The following is a 17,014-nucleotide window of genomic DNA, read 5'->3' as shown; positions in this document are numbered from 1 at the left end:
CAATATAGGGTTGCCATCGCGCAACTCCACATTTTGTTGTTGTCTGTGGCAAGAAAGGGGCGAAAAAGGGGGATGGAGAGGGGGTATCAAAAAGAGGGGAAAAGGAGTGGAACGGCGAAGGCCAAGCGGCAGTGTCTAATTGAATTGGTTGGTTGGATGATGTTGACTCTGCTCCACTCTTTTTTACTCCTCTTCCCTAAGAACCCCTCTCATCCCCCCATTCGGCTCCCATGACACTGGCATTGAGTGAGAATCAACAAAACCCCAGAGGGCTCTCTTTAAAGAGAGGCCAAAGAGTTAGCAAAGCACAAAGAGTTTTGGCGTATTGCATAATTTTGTGCAACTCCCACACATATGAGTGCTGTTGTTGTATGTGTGTAGGTTTTTCACATTGCATTTGTGTATGTGAGTGGCATTGGCCTCGTCTGTGTGTGGGAGCTTTGGCCTTGGTTTTTTGCAAAACTTGACGCTGGCATTACTAGGAAAATCAAATGGCACAAATTGCAGTTTAACAAATAATAAAAAGGGAGTTTTAGAGAGCAGAAATGTTTTTAAAGTAGGTCTAAAAGTGTAAAAAATTAATGGAAATTTTTTTTTCAAACATAATATTCTTTTTTTTGGGACTCTAGATTTATTTTCAATTAAAATTAAATAATTTTTCCATTTTTTTATTATTATTTTGTTTTCACATTCGAACTAGTTTAAAAAGTTTAGGTGCTAGTGCTTTTTAGCCGGTTTTTTTAATTAAAAAAAATTTCCTAATTAAAGCCATATTTTATAATTTAAATACAACGATTGTTTGATACGCTTGCAATAAATTTCTTTTAAATAATTGTATAAACTTTAAAGAAACTACATATATTAAAAAACATGTTCCTTTAAAAACATCTTTAATAATATCATTAAAAGATGTTTTAAAATGGTTTTTTAAATTTTGTTTTAATTGCTAAAATTCATCTGATTAAGTGAATTTTATAATACATTTAAATGCACACAAAATGTGCACTTTTGAGTACCGGAATCTTTTCAATCACAGAAAATTACCATAGACAATGTCGCAGTTTAATTTTAATTTTCTGCTGCCAGCGATAAATGAATATTAATGGCAAAAATTCGGTTTGACAAGCAGTAAGTGAAGGAGGAGCAAACAGTTTCCAGATGATTGCATCCTGCCGACTGGACAAAAATTAAAATGTATTTTTGATTAATGAGCCCAGGACCAAAGGATCCTGTATAACTGATTTTTTCAACATCAATAAAAAACTTATAATGAAGTTGCACAGCAAATAAATTAATTTAAATATGACCAGTGATTTATACGGGTAACACATGGCGTATGGGTGATATTTTTTGATAAATTTAAAGTTATGTGTAATATCGAAGGTAAACAAAAAGAGAGCGATACGGAGAGGGTTAAGAGAGCTTAAGAGAGGCAAGAACGAGTTGCAAAAATAAAAAGCATTTTGCAAAAATTTGCAGCGCTGCTCTGCTGCGAACTGTTACCGGTTTTTAATAGGAAGGAAACCAGAAAGCAGCCCCTCTTGTTAGTATTGGTGTGTATGTGTGTGTGTAGCGTCTGTCTGCTGGCTGTGAGTTTTGTTGAGGCAGGTCCTGGCTGAAATACGCGAAAATAGGTACAGCCAACGAACTGCGCTCCAGACGGCTGTCTGCTGCTACCACCGAAAGAAGCATTGAAAACATGTGGAAAAGTGGCAGGGCCAATGGGTGAAGACGGCTAGAGAATCGCATCAACAGTACCCAGTACCCAGTATCCAGTATCCAGTACCCCCACTAGTACATATGTAGCTGCAACATGGAACTTGGAACTGGCAACTGGCAACTGGGAACTGGCAACTGGGAACAGGGAACTCGGGACAACAACACACATATAGCCAAAACACTCGATAGATACAGCCGCAGTCGCCGCTCTGCTGCCGCTCAGTCGAGCATAGTGGCATAGCTATAGCTTCAGGTTCAGCCTCAGTTTCGGTTCTGAGCTTCAGCTGCAGCAACGTTTCCTCACCCAACCAACCATCCATCCATCCATCCATACATAATAGATATATAACCATCGTATATACCCCTTCTTCATATAGTTTGCATGTTTTACTTCGCGTCGAACTATTTCTTATATTTCGTTTTTTTTTTCTGTGCAAAAAGATGAATATGTAATGCAATTTTTCCATCGCTGGCTTTCCTTTGTTGCAAAATTGAATTAAACTGCAGCGACCTGGGCGATCGGCTTACGTGGCCAGAGAGACAAATCTATTGGGGATTAGGCCAAGTCAAGTGGAATTGTTTCTTGCACAAAGCTCTCCATGCAGTTTACCGCTGGTGGATGTGGACACAAATAGAAGCAAGTAATAAACAATAAAATCTATGAAATTCTTAGTGTAAGATTTACTGAATAAAAGCAAATCTGTTAAGTTTTTGGCAAATTTTTTCATATTGCTTTCTGCTCTTTCTCTTGCAGATTATCGAAACCTTAAGTGTCCACAAAGAGGAAATAACCATCAACTTAAATACAAATGTGGTAATAACCATTGAATTTATTATTTATTACATTTTTCCATTAAAAGTTTTTATTATTACTTTGGAAAAAAGGATACACAAACTATTAAGAAAAAATGTAGTACCAAAAACTAATTTAAAGTGCAGTTGTGTACTAGTTACTGGATAAAATACATATTAAAAATTAATTCACTACATAGAACTAAATTTGATACATAGAAAAGTATGTCAATATTTATATTGGTTTTTAAGTGTCAGGCCAAGCCAAAGTCTAAAAAAATAGTTAGTCTACAAATTTATAAACTACATATTTGTAAAAATAAATATCTTTTCTTGCAGACTGTTTCTAATTACCCACTAATTGACCTCGAAGAAGCACCAACAACAGCCGTAACTATTATGATCAAAGCTTAGAGAAATATTTAACAAATTTATATAAATTACAGATGAGTCAGCGGAACCCGAAAATCATTTTTATTGTCCTGCTGGAATTTCACAACTTTACCAAATGGATTAACCAGTTTCCGCGCCCAGAGGGGGTTGATTTTTGATTATCCGGGACGAATTCTATTTCAAGGACCAACTAAACAATTTCTAATCCAACACGAAATGGTGCATACTTACATATGGACCATTAACAGAAACCCGTAAATCCGAACTTGTGCTGTTTTATATCTGTTACAAGACCGGCATTATGGGAGTCTGTCAATGCAAACAACTGGTTTTTGGCAACAAAATCAAATGACAAATCTAAAACATAACACGTCGAGTAAAATGCGATAATGAACATAAAAATAACATATTAATGAAATAATTATCATAAATATAAATAATATAAAAAACAAATGATACTCATAGTTAAGTGGAAGATTTTTAAACAAATTAATTTATTAGAGAAACAAATTAAGAAATGACGTTAAATTGAATTCAAAAGTCAAAGATATTTCAAAGTCTAAAAATTAAATTAAAAATTTAAAATTTTAAAATAAATACGGTTTAAAGAATACAAGCTTAAAAGCAATTAATTAATTGTTTATTAATTCAAAGATAGAATATCTGATAACAACGTTATAAATAACAGTATTAAAGTCAAAATATTATTTAAATCATTTGATTTGTTAAACATATTTATAAAATTTTATTTATAAACGTATGTATATTAATTTAATAATATCAAAAATATTTGAGTATTTCCACATGATTTTCCCCATTATTAATCCTCTGTTTGCCAACATCTTTTCAACCAAAAACCGAACCAATAAAACTACCCAGAAAATCCTTTTAAAACCAAACCACCACCCAGCAAAAAGGACTACACCAAGGACCTTTTTCTCTCTGGCAAATTGAGGTAGTAGGTTGTATAGTAGTAACTACTAATCATACTATACAATGTGCTAGCTTTCTTTGCTTGACTACAAGCCGCAATTGCTTTAAACTCCCTATCGATCTGCACCATCAACATAATCCATTCCCAGCCATACAAAAGTTGGTGGTGCAAGCAAAATCGATTGTGGACAACAAGAATAGTGTTCTGAGCCAGACTTTCGTTGAATTTCTTTACGAATGCCTTGGATATGTAAATGCAACCGGGCATATGTAAATATTGGCATTAGTGACATGTGCAAATGTTTGTATGGCTGATTCCCTGAGACCCTAACTTGTGACTTTTAATACCAGTTTCACAAGTTTTGATCTCCGGTATTGGACGCAAACTTGCTGATGTTAGTAAAAAAAAGAAAACCCAGGCAAAAACAATAACAACTGATCGACGGTAGTAAAATCGGAAGTACAGAAAAATTCTCCACAAGGTAAAGGTTTACACAGAACTAATGAAATTTACATATCCCAAGATTCAAGTTTCTTTAACAGAAATATGCAGTTCTGCTGGTTATGGATGAGTGGACAAGATAAAAGCTTTTGAGGAATAACTTTTGGACTGGCAATTTACATAAGTCGAAGTTCCTACAAAGTGGATATGTATTTAGCAGGTCGCGAACAATGTTTTAAGCAAATTTACTTGTTAATGCTTTTTATAACCTTATTACTTGTCATTTTTTATATATATATCCAATTAAAAACCAAAATCTTAACAATAATATCACAGCATTACCAGATTAAATAATTTGTATATAGCAAAATATTTGTTATTTACGTCTTTTTGTTTTTTACTTTAGTAGAATATAACCAATTGCCCTGTATACAGCTACAAGTTTCATCTTATTTTGAGAATTTAAAAAGTCTACTTTATTTCCTTTTTAAGTTGAAATAATTTATTTGTAAAAATAAATGATCCGTTTTAAACAATATTTCATTTAATTTTTTTTACAAATTGATGTTTTTACCAATATATTGCGAAAATATTTGAATTGGTTAATTTATTTTTAGGAATATCAAATTATTTAGTTTTTGTTATTCCAAATTCCCAAAAAAAAACTGTTTACCTATAAAAAGTCTTTATTGTAAACCCAATGATGTCTTCTATTAAAACCATCACTGAAACCACACAGTAAACTATATATAAACTACTTCTAAGTTCTAGAGATACAATGTGAGAAAGTTTTGAATAAATCGATAAAGGGTTTGATTTTGATCTGAACAATTTCATTGTCAAGAGAGTACAAAACATATATGAATAAAGGTGTTTTAAATGGGTGATTATGGTTCACTGATGCGTACACTTGTCCTTGGACTTCTTTTTACGATCTTCACTTGAATTTGATCGTCGAGTACCTTGAATTGGCATGTAAGGCGGCGTGGGGCTGGCACTTTGATCTGCAATGGAAACATACATCAATATATATAGCGAGACAATTAAAGGCAAGTGCTTTTATACATATATACCGAAATTGCCGGACTTGGAGTATTTCATGTGCGGCGATATATCCTGGCCACTCTGATGCGAACTGTCATGGGAACCGGCCTCGGATCCGTAATGCTCCGATCTGGGGGAATAGGGAATATATAATAATTGATATACAATGAACAATCATAAGGTAAGATCTATTTTAATAGTTTATTTACTTACAAAGGCCGAAAGACTTATTAAAATTAATTTTAATAAAAAAAGAAAACAACAAAATATAGTTATGAAAAAAGTACTTTTTCCCAAAGATTTTGCCAAATCTTTAACAAATTAATAAATATAAGAGAGAAATGTATATTTCTTTCAATTTGGTTTTGGTTTGAAAATGTTTGTATACTTAAAACTGAATTCTGGTTTTAATATGTTATAAGGAAAAAATCAAACACAAAAAACTTAAACTTCACAATTACCTCGTCATGGAATTGTGGGTCTGAAGCTGTTGCACTGCCTCGGCTGCCATGTGCAGTGAAACGGGTCTTTGTCCCGGCCTGCAACTGTCCACGGGCAGAGTGTAGATATCATCTTCTGCCCTAATGGGTGCCATGTTCCGCTGCTGTCGCTGCATGGAGCTGTGATTGGAGGAGCCCCCGTCTCTGGTCAGGCTGCCATTGGTCAAAGGTCCGTTGTGGGTCCGCTGCTCACGACTGCTGTTGAGCACGTCTATGGGATTGGAGTAGGCCTCCACATCGATGTCGGCCTGGGAATGATTGGCAGTGCTGGATAGGCAATCCGGTGGCAGTGGCAGCAGCGGACCACAATGGGAATTGGTGCCACAGAGCAGACTACCACTGCCATTGGCAGCTTCTGCGGCTTCCTTCTGCTGAGTTTTTCGCAAACGTGCTTTCTCCTTGGCCCGCTTGGCTTTGGCCTTCTCCTAAAAAAGCAGATCAGGTTGTGGTTTTTAATAAATATGTTTAAAGAAAATTCTTTTAATTCGTATAAAAGAACATTTTGGTGTATAAATGTTATGTTCATAATCTCAACTAACTTGGCAATAGCAAAATAAAGATGATCATCAGCAAGCTATATTCGAAATGATTTTAGGATGGTTGAAAAAGAAGCCAGCGAACTTTAAAGCATCGTTGCATTCAATTTACCTTTCTGATTCCTAAATAGTTGTATCTATAGCAAAAAGAATTTCGTGAGTTCATCTAAAATTGGTGAGCAGTCCATTATAACAAATTTTTAATATAGTGGAAATATAAGTTAGTTATAAAATTATTTTGATTGTTCTTTAGAAATATAAAGATACCCAGAGGAAATAACATTTTAAAAAGTAAAATAAGTAATTTTAGTAACACTAAGTAAAAGTTTAGTTTTTCAGTTTTAAAAATATTTTGCGCCTGTTTTTGTACCCTAAACTTATGCTAGTTTTCTCTGAGTAGTAGTTGCTGACAAACTGATTAATTTTCACAGTTATCCTGTCTCAAAAGGGTATTGAAATTATGAGGATAAGTTGAAGATACTTCTTGTTAGCTAAAATAGTTGTTGAATGTGGTTTGTCATTTGACTGGATAATTTTATATATTCCTTCAAGTCTTTTTGTCCTTGTGCATATCTCCCAAATTGTCTCATACTCAGCCCTTGTTTTCGGTCTCTGTGAAGGCCTTACCCTGTCCTGCAGCATTTTGGCCAGCTCCTTGTCCTGGGCTTCAATGGCCAGCAGGCGATCCCGGTGCTCTTGTCGCACGCAGTCCTTGGACTCAATGGCCTGCAGACGACGAGCCAGCAACTGAAATGGAGTACCAAGGGGTTAAAGGAAGTTTTAGATATGTTTAAAGTAAGTCTGGTCACCTCATCCTTCTGCTCCTGCTTGAGCTTTTTGCTCATCTCCTGGATCTCTTCCATCGGCAGCCCGATCTCCCGCAGACTGGCATAATCGCAGGGATCCACATAGAGCTCGATGTCATCGGCATGTTGCTGCATGTGTCTCTCAGCTGCTTTGGCCGATCCCGATCCCGATCCCGAAGTGGGTCCCAAACCGAAATTGCCCACCAGTTGATCGTATTTCTCGGGTGACAGTTTCTGAAATTTCGGTTCGGTTCTTAGGAGATTTTCGTGTGACGGGGAGCGTTGCTGCTGGAGTGATGTTGCAGCTGCATCGACAACGCTGGCCGATGTTGCTGCCGTGCTCGTGGCAGCGATGTTGTAGTCGCGTATGCTGTCAGCAACATCGGCATAGTCCACCAGCTCATCGATGTCAGCTGCCTGTTGTTGTGCGGATTGTGTGGGTGGGTGCAGAGTTATGGATGAAGTGCTGGGCATGTTAGTTATTGTTGGTGGACGACGTGCCGGCGATGATGATTTATGTTGTTGCTGCTGCTGTTGCTGCTGCTTCGGCTGTGCATGATGAAAACGTGAGTGATGTTGTTGCTGCTGTGGCGATGATAAGACATCACTCACCAACAGCTGATTGTGTGCCTGTGCATTTCTACTGGGAGTGGTGCATGTTGCTGCTGGTGCCGCTGCTGGCAAATCTACAATATTTGGTATAAGCGATAATCCTACATAGTTGTCTGTTTGTGAGAAGTGTTGCTGCTGTAGCAGCAATGGTTGCTGCTGCTGCTGCTGCTGACTGTGATATCTAGCCTGCTGTGAGGTGCTCGGCTCTGACTGATGTTGCTGCTGTGTCTGATGTTGCTGCTGTGTCTGATGTTGCTGCTGTTGTTGCAGGTGTATACTTGCTTTGGCGGGACGTGGTGGTGGACGGCTCTTGTCGCGTGTTGCTGGCGGCGGCACAGGCGGCAGATTAACATAGATTTCCTGCAATCGTTATGTTAATCACTCAAAGGATATGGGTTTACCAAGAAATCCAAGCTACCCACCTGCATTTGCTTGGCTATTAACTCGCTTTGTTGCAGCTCCTTTTGCTGTTGCTCCTGCAGATCACGCTCCAGTTTGTCAGCAATTTCTTTGGCCACACGCTTGTCATGCTCCTCCCTGTTGAGATATTGTGATTAGTTCTATTGAAAACTAAGAAAAGAGCCATGACTTTCAAAAGTGATTCTCTGATAGAAAAACACCTTAATTGTTCTTCTTTTAACAATTGTTGAATAAAAACTAAGTAATTAGGAGTTACAGTCTCTTAATGAGTTTTCAATGACTAACCTTTAATCAAAAATGAAGTGTTAGCACCCAAAAAAAAAAGCAAATGTTCTTTCTGCGAATAACTAAATTAAAAGACTATTGACAACATAAATGCTTCGCTTTTTCCATTCACACTTAAAAGTGTTTTGTTACTGGTAATTCTTAGATTAAGGTTATTTATATTATTTAAGCATTTATTTACTGTTCAGTTAGGCGCCTTCTGTAGGCATCCACCCTTCGCTGGGCCTGCTCCTTCTCCTTGATCTGTTCGTGCAGGGCCGTTGGGAAATCCTCGCGAACCACCGCGTTTCTGTACCGATTTCCCTTGTAGAAGTCGTTAACTGGGCGAAATGATTTTATGCATTAGCGTAAATGGTTATGCGTTAGTTGCCCCTTTGGTACTTACTCTCTTGGGACTGAAGTTTATAGGCCAGAGCGCCATCCTCACGCACGAGCCACTCCTTGCAGACTGTAATGCGGAAACGATAGAAAAAATCAGTTGTGAGTGGCTTGAATCACCTTTTTTGTATGGGAGTTTATTGCAGTATCTAATGACAAGTGATATTTAATGCTGTAGCTATATCAGATAACCGACCGATTCTCTAATGAAGCCTTGCAAGATCGTAAAAATCTGTTTGCTCCACTTGATGCCCCTGTTAACCGATGAGTCACCTTCGGGATGCAGTCTTTCGAATTGGGGACAACACCGAGCTCGAACAAAGGAATTCCATTGAAGATGTAATGCAACCGGAGTGGGGGATTGTTTTCAGGGAGTTGGGACAGCATTTTGATCGATTTAACCGAGCATAGAGCGATCTCGGCTCGTTGATAAGCGAAAGCGTGGTAAAAACTTCCACTTAATTGTGTGTGTAGAATTTCGTTTGGGGTTCGCCCGGGGTTATTTATATGTTTGTGTTACTTTCATGTGTTTACAGAGAGAGAAATATAAGTTTGTTTTATAAGGAATTGAATTTTATAACTATAATTTGAACGTTTTATTATATTCTTTAAAAAAGCGGAGTAAAAAATTGTCTTTGCAACATGTTCCATAACCAACTTTAACTTATTATATTAAAGATTACAAATAAATAGAATTCATATCACATGCAAAAACGAAATCTGAACAAACAGTTAAAGCAAAACATTGATTGGATACAATATTTTTGATTTAATCAATTTTAGTTGACTGCATGAAATGGTTTGTATAAAATCAAAATTCTATATTTTTTTTCTGTGTGCCGATGCACATTCCACGCAATTGGAAGCGTCTGGTTTTGGTGTTCTAGTCTGTGTTTGAGTTGCTGTCATTTATCATTTCATTTAGTTGGGGAGCCTCGACTCTCAGTCACTGTCACTGAAAAGTGGAAGTGTGGCCAAGTGGGAAAGTTGTTGGCCTGATGAGGCTTTGAGTTGTATCGTCAAGTACGTCTTGTTATCGGATTGATAGTTCGTATCTAGGTAGATATGAAAAGGGGTTTTATGATTGACATTGATATCAATCTTTGGAAAATGGAGAACACTTTACTGAATTTTTATTTTTAAATCAATTTTTTTTGCTTTAATTACATAATTTTGACATGATGTATAAACTCTCATATTTGTTTATCAATTACTCTTTTTTTTTACTGTTTTCTTTAAGACATTTCTACGATAATTATTTTCTATTTCGTTACGCTTCACATTTTCCTAAATTGGTGTTAATTTGTGAGTTTGATTAGATCTTTTCACTTCCTTAAATATATTTTTTAATCGCTCAACACTTGTATCATCATACTAATTTACTTTTGACCCCATAATTTTCCCTGACTTCCCACACTTGTAGCTCCATTAGTTCCTTCCCTTCAGTCCATCTATCAAACATACATAACTTTCTTATCTTTACACTCCGATCTCCCCCATAGTGGCTCTAATTTAAAGGTTCCTTGACTTAAAACTGTCAACTGGCACTTAGTTGAACTCTGACCAATGATTTCTAGGCCGTGAGGGCAAGTGCAATTAGAACACTCCAGTTGAAAATGAATTAAGGTTCGGACTCTCAGTACAGCTAATGCATTTAGAGGCGATTTCACTTAATTAACTGCAGTTCAAAATTAAATTGCAGTCGCAGCAGGAAAGGCAGAAATGTTGGGCCGTCGCACTGGCAGACATAATCAATTTAGTGGTTTGATTTCTGACTGCACAGAAACACTATATACGTGTAAATATATATAGCTAAGCGGATTCTATATATGCACGGGCATGCTGTTCCTAAAAAAAATTGTTGATTTTGTGCCGCTGCATAAACTGAAAAACAAAGTATTTTTTTTTTGCAAACTCGCACTTTTCTTGGCCCGCTCGGTCTGCTGAGTGGTTCGGCCTGATTGCTCAGCTCAGGTTGCTTACCCCGCCTGCCCTCCAATTCCCATCCTCAACTTCATTCCCCCTCCCCCCCAGCACATTCAACACTATGTTTTATACCCTGGAATACTGTGGTAATTCAAGACAGTTGTTTGCAATGATGCATACAAAAATGTGGTATAATATGAACTGTGTTCTAAATATGATCTCGCTGACTTGGCATTACATTTATTGCTTATTTTTCTCCTATTTTGTCAGATATAAAATAAAATAATGTGTTTTCTAGACCTCTGTTTATTTACAAATATAATTAAAAAATATGATAATTTAAAAAAGTTAAGACTGAAATGTATTTAAATTCTTTAGTACAGAAATATAAGCTTGCGATGGACTTGTAGAATTACAAATAAATATAATTGTTCACTTTTAAACAGATTTTCTTAAGATCGTAAGCCTTTATAGTATTTGAATAGAATTAAATCAGTTAGTAACATTTATAAAAGTTTGACAAAAATTCAATAATTATAAACTTCAATAGGGTATGCAAATCTTCGTGTGTTTTCAAATTGAACTTCAGTTTCTTGGTATATTTTGCTTTCAGCATATAACTTACAAAGTCTCGAATAAGTGTCAGTATGTGTGTACATATATGATTTTCTTGTTGTTCTTACGTCTCTGCGCTTTTGCTTTATAATTCCCCGGGCAAGCGCGGCTTTTTATTATGCACAACGGGCAACGGGCGAAATACGAAAACACATTATACAGCAACAAAAAAAATGTATATAGATGGGGAAAAACAAAGAAAAACCTGTGCTGAAATTAACTTACTGTACTCCATACGCTGGCCGTTAAATAATGTTCCTTTTTGAGCGAGAGAGGAAATGACCGAGGCATACAAATTGTGCAGCATATAAGTCTAGGAAAATTATTGCCAGTGCCATTCGAAATTGCCAGTTGCTATATAGTCACACGACAAATTTGAAATTCTTTCGATTTCCTGTTCCAACGCTGACAGCTGACTTATTGTGGTAGTCCATATGGGGGAAATAAAATATTTAACTGGCCCTGGAACGGGTTTTTGCCAAAAAAAGAAACTGGTAACCTCTGCTGCCCCAAAAATTCACACCACAATGGGTGGTGGTGGTGCAATGTGGGTCACCAAAAACCATTTTATTGACTTGACCAAAGAATGGCGATCCGAGAACGGGTTAGTAAGTCAGCAAATGCATGATTCATGGAGTTTAAGGTTTCTGAAGAATTATCGTCGGAGGAGAAGAATTTTCGGAAGAAATCAGCTGAGCGAAGGCTGATTGAAAGTTGTTGATACAGGTTTTTTTCGGGGTTCTGAATTCTAAAGAATCGTTGGTGTCCAAATAGGCAGCGAAAATTTGTTTAGAATTTAGATAGTTTTCTCTCTAATGAGTAATTTATAAGCTATTCAAAAAGTAATAAATTAATTTAAATTTCTCATTTGTATTCACCAATAGAATAGATGTACAATGTCTATCCTTTATACAATTGTATACAGTGTTTTAGTTTGTTATTGATATTATATTTAATATTAAGTTATTAATTGTTAAGATACATTTTATAAATAGTAAAAAAGTCTTAGAAATATAGCGAAAATAAAATTTCAAATGCTGCTATCAAAAGGTAATTGTAATTTAGCCTTCATGTATTAATTATTAAGTTATATATTATATTTAGTTATTAAGAATTGATTGCATGCTTAAACAGAGCAAATCCAATAAGACTTCGACTTATTTATTTTAATTTATAGCTCGGAAAGTTTTAAAAATAAGGCGAAAATAAAATGGCAACTGCTGCAAGCAAACTGTAATTGTAATTAAGAGCAACGTAGTGGTTTCTTTTCCCTTCCAAGCAACTTAAGTAGGGCACTTAATTATTTATGTGCAGCAACAATTGTTTAGCTGCCGTGGGCTCTGCAATTTGACCAAACTGTTTGCACTGCAACCTTTGCAAATTTACCTGCCACATTCAATTAACCTTGCTGGCCACTCGATTTACAGTTCACAGCGTTTTTGTCTGGGCCTTTTTGCATTTGCGGGGCTTCACTATTTTACTTTTTAGCTCGCTTTTCGCCCATTTCTCCGATTCATTCTCCCTGATTGGTTGCCAAACCAAGTTCAGTTGGCTGAACACGCATGAATGGTCCGCCGATCGCGTGAAGAGTTACACAACCCGAGATGGTAATGAATATATAAAGCCGTGCATATATGCATAAAAAAAAACTATAAACAAGTGTGGAAAGCCAAAATTAGAAAGCAGTTTGACGGGAAAATTTATGAGAGAGCCCCCAACAAAATCCAGGAAAATATGTGTGTGCGGCGGGAAAAAATGTTGTTGACGCTTGACGACTGCAACTGCAGCAGTCGTCTTCGTCGGCGCCGAAAGTGGAAAAACCTGACTCAAGGTTGTTGAACATGCCACTGCCACTGGACGAGAAATGCGGCCTGCAATGTTGACTATTTGAATGTTGCATCTGACAGATACAGATACAGATACGGATACACACTCGCCGCGGCATCAGTATATTTAGCCAGCCTTACATTGACCTTAGCCAGGCTGCATCTGCCACATTTTGAATTTATTTCATTCAAATGAACTCACAGTACGGGTTCAGTTTCGGTTTCCGTTGATTGATTGAATGGCCTCTCAGGCAGGTAGTCATAAACAAAGTTATGCATATCCAAAGCAGAAAGGCCAATAATTGTCTACTCGAGTGTTGTGGCAACAAAGCGAAGCACAAAAATTTGCTTAATTTCTGTTTCATGCTACGATATTTATGAATTTAGCCAGGCAAACTTTCTCTGTTTTTGAAAGAGGAAAAAGGCTTATTAGGCTGACTGGTAATTGCAAATAATGGATCAAAGTTTGCCTATTAGTCATGTTGAAAATGGTTCGTTTGGGCTCTTATATATCAATATTTGTTTCTTTTCGCGAGTCTGTTTAAATATTTACTATTTCTTTCTTTCTAGTTTCAAGAATTATGACTCACAATTTCAGAAAGTGGTAGTAAATAAATTGTATTTTATCTAACAATTTTTTTAATCGGTGGTCTTAAATGGACATTTTTTTTCAAATCATACCCCTCATTACTTGTGAAGTGCCATTAAGTCGAGTGGCAAAAAACCTGTAGTTCTCTTTACTTTACCTAATTTTGTGTTCTAAAAACTAGTGCAATTTAATGCAGTTGATTTAGACTTTCATTTGTAAACACCAGCACTTGAGGTGCGTGGCCCAACTCCTTAAGAAATCCATTATTTGGGCTTCTTGAAAAGTTGTTTTATAGGCCATCGCAAGTCAACACAAAGCGGTCCTACAAGGGGCGGAGAAGAGTGAGGTCTGAGTTTCCTTTAAGTGCTATCCCCCATAGAAATGTTAAGAGCCAAATCCAAATGGAGGAGATCTCTTTCCTGGCACTCGCACATCCTGTCAGCGTGGCAAGTGAATCATTCCTGGCATGCAGCGAAAAAAAAATGCAAGGAAAGAAATAAACTGCATTCAGGCGGCTCGTCATGCAACTGCTGCTGTTTCTCTGTTGCTGCTGGGGCTGCAGAGCCCCCGAAACCCCCTTCCTGCCCTAACCCCTATACTTGTCAGTCAGTCAGTCAGGCTGGCAAAAAAAAAAAAGAGGCCAGCAGTTGAGTGAGTTTCAGTTGGAGGCACGGCTATTTCAAACCGAGGGCCGACTCTTTGTGGGGGTCTTTTGTCATGCGTGCTTGGGCGCAAATGAAGCGGCTGCAATCCCCTCGGCTAACCGTCAGCTGTTGCCTGCTGCACGCGCTCTATCTTTAAGATACAAATGCTCGGAACCAGCTTTTTTGCATACCAGCACTGGAGAGAAAAAAATTTGTCAGTAAGATGAGTATTAAATTAATACTCATAAATACTTAATACTTATCATAAATACTCATGATAATAAATAAAAAGTATCAAAAGTATATTATTTTATTTGTTTTTTATTTTTATTTTTTGGGTGTATATATCTTACTCAGAAATCATTTAAAAGAAAACAAAAAGTTCTATCGTTCTAAAAACTATGGATACTTTTCACTTTAAGTAAAACAAGTTTTTTTATATTAATACGTCTTATGCCAGATAAAATATTATTTATATAAAAAAATAACACCTTACTGAGCCCAAAAAATATAATTTTTTATAATTATATACTAGTTAGTGAATATTTTAATATTTTGACAGAAAACAATCTTCCAAAATCCAGTTTTGCCAGTAAAGAAGTGATTTTTAATATGATTTTTCAAAGTGTAACCATTAAATGGAAAGTGCTGGCGGCAATCATTTTTTGCACCTCCAAAAAGAAAAAATACAGTGTATATTTTCCCTTTCTGTAGCGGAGATCGCCGGCTTCCCCTCGATTGCTCTAAAAGAAAACTATATAAGAGCTTGGTGTTTGTTTATTTTTCAACTGAAATTTCTTCTTCACAGCTTTGTCCGCTTTTCGGTCGTTGGTCTGCTGTACTGTGCGGTTGCCTCAGCTGCTGACTGGCGGTCTTTGTTTTTGTTTATCGTCTCAGAAAGACTTTCAAGCCCTCCCAAAAAATAAACAAAAAAATAGGGAGCTCGCCAACTTCTTGCGATTGTGACTGAGCGTCGAGAAAGTTTTTCAGCTCGTGTCTTCTGTGTATTATTTTTTCTGTATTTGGGCAATCTTTTTCATTAGCATAACAACAAATACTTTGTAGAGTCCCAGGCGATTTGCACAACAGCCATTTCTCTGTCATCGAGCATTTCGTATTCGGATTTCAATTAATTGAGCTTATTCAATGTTTTGAATGGGCTTTTCATGTTGTAACATTTCCTTATGCAAATGTTATGATTATTATATAAGGTCAAGTCATAAGCGATAAGAAGGAAACGTGCTCTTCGGCGTTTGTTTACAACTGAATCAACAGAAAAATAGCTTACATTTCGAAACCCAAGGCACATACGACGCTCAAGAAGTTCTGGGAACTTCAATGTTTGTTTTGGGTGATGTCGGCATTCAAAGATATCGGATAGGTTGAATGAATGTGGGGTATAGAAAATGCAAAATTATAAATTCTTAAGGCAATTAAAGGAATCTAACTTTTTTAAAAGAACTTTTTTGCAAAAAAAAGGTTGCTCAAAAATACATAGGATCTTGGTAGAGGAAATTTTGTTGAAGAAATCCCAGGGGAGTTAAAAAAAAGAGGGTACAAACCGTCGAACAGGAATTCTAAAGGCCTTAAATTAATGTGGTGCCTCTGCCCCTGCCCCTGCCCCTGACCACTCATCTCGATAGTACCACTCAAACCCAATCAATTTCCAATTATCCAAGGCCCCGTACAAAATTGTTCATGTTCAACCAATTTCGAAATGGTTTTGTTTGGTTCGGTTGGGTTCGGTTCGGTTCGGTTCTTAACCCATGCTTACCCTCATTAACATGTCCTGATCGGGGCAGCGCTTCCTTTGGTGGTGGGGCTGCTGTTGTGGTTGTGAAATTATTCATCTCTTTCACCGCTCGCTTGCCCTCTCTTTCTAACTGACGCTGGCTGTCTTTTTCGGTGGCTCAAATCGCACTTGAATATGTATCTCGTTCTAAAACAGGTGGGTTTAAGTGGGGAGCTCAAGGACGAGTCTTCCACTCCAGTGAGTTTTTTAATTTCGGTTTACTTGTTGAAGCGCGCTCGCACAAAAGATACGAAGATACGGATACAGAGCGTGAGTGTATTTTCATCTAATTGCGTCGCTCTTGGCTCGACTATTTCACTTTCACACTTCCACACGAGATGTAATTGTTATAATTCCACAATTTCCATCGACAACACGCGCGCAACGACAGCTGCAATATTCATTCGATTCGATTTAGTGTTTGTATCTCGAAGATACGCTACGAAACGAACCGGCGGCCGTTCCACGAAAACTAGCCAAACAGCTCATTCAACAGCGAAAGCCGCTTAGCGAATGGAATGGATGTTTGACTTGGCCATCCAGTCCAGCGAACTGGAAGCCACAATAACATAAAACTGCAAGCGGCGCTGACACTGGCACTGGAAGATACAGAGATACAAAAGTATCTCAAAAGCGGCAAGGCACTGCAATGAAAGTGAGCATAGCATCAGAGCGGCAGGAGAGAGGAAATGAACGAAAGGAGAGCGGGAGAGAGCGCTTGGAAGGGCTGCAAACGATGAGAGGGAAAAGTGCTGCCAAGTT

The 17,014-nt window shown here is 37.2% G+C and overlaps 1 protein-coding gene and 1 long non-coding RNA gene across 6 annotated transcripts; one reads left to right on the top strand and one right to left on the bottom strand.

Moving 5' to 3' along the window:
- Positions 1-3,905: 3,905 nt before the first annotated feature.
- On the top strand, positions 3,906-5,138 carry LOC108149473. Its single transcript, XR_001774627.2, has 2 exons — positions 3,906-4,319; positions 4,381-5,138. It is a non-coding gene; the product is annotated as an uncharacterized LOC108149473 (long non-coding RNA).
- On the bottom strand, positions 4,948-16,844 carry LOC108149471 (neurogenic protein mastermind). 5 transcript variants are annotated; one of them, XM_017277086.2, is made up of 10 exons: positions 16,235-16,844; positions 8,868-8,930; positions 8,664-8,802; positions 8,200-8,314; positions 7,883-8,137; positions 7,169-7,399; positions 6,987-7,106; positions 5,785-6,248; positions 5,345-5,453; positions 4,948-5,283 (listed from the first exon to the last, which is right to left on the bottom strand). In XM_017277086.2, exons 1-10 carry the CDS (start codon positions 16,308-16,310, stop codon positions 5,167-5,169), a joined length of 1,689 nt encoding a protein of 562 aa, XP_017132575.1. In that variant the 5' UTR covers positions 16,311-16,844; the 3' UTR covers positions 4,948-5,166. The 5 variants fall into 5 exon arrangements, with proteins under 5 accessions (XP_017132575.1, XP_017132574.1, XP_017132573.1 ...); XM_017277085.2 differs by having other exon boundaries at positions 7,778-8,137; positions 16,235-16,843; XM_017277084.2 differs by having other exon boundaries at positions 7,169-7,714; positions 7,778-8,137; positions 16,235-16,842.
- Positions 16,845-17,014: the final 170 nt, after the last annotated feature.

Source organism: Drosophila elegans, unplaced genomic scaffold, assembly GCF_018152505.1.
Source record: "Drosophila elegans isolate 14027-0461.03 unplaced genomic scaffold, ASM1815250v1 contig_814, whole genome shotgun sequence".
Taxonomy (NCBI): Eukaryota; Metazoa; Arthropoda; class Insecta; order Diptera; family Drosophilidae; genus Drosophila; species Drosophila elegans.
This window is presented reverse-complemented; position numbering and strand designations above follow the sequence as displayed.

What these genes read in the sequence shown, in the direction of transcription:
- LOC108149471 (XM_017277082.2), bottom strand. Translation starts at nt 16,310, where the DNA reads ATGAATAATTTCACAACCACAACAGCAGCCCCACCACCAAAGGAAGCG. An exon ending in AGAAGGCGCCTAACTGAACA is followed by an intron (nt 8,315 to 8,663) that starts GTAAATAAATGC and finishes ATATCTCAACAG; the next exon opens with GGAGGAGCATGACAAGCGTG. An exon ending in CCAAAATGCTGCAGGACAGG is followed by an intron (nt 6,249 to 6,986) that starts GTAAGGCCTTCA and finishes CTGCTTTTTTAG; the next exon opens with GAGAAGGCCAAAGCCAAGCG.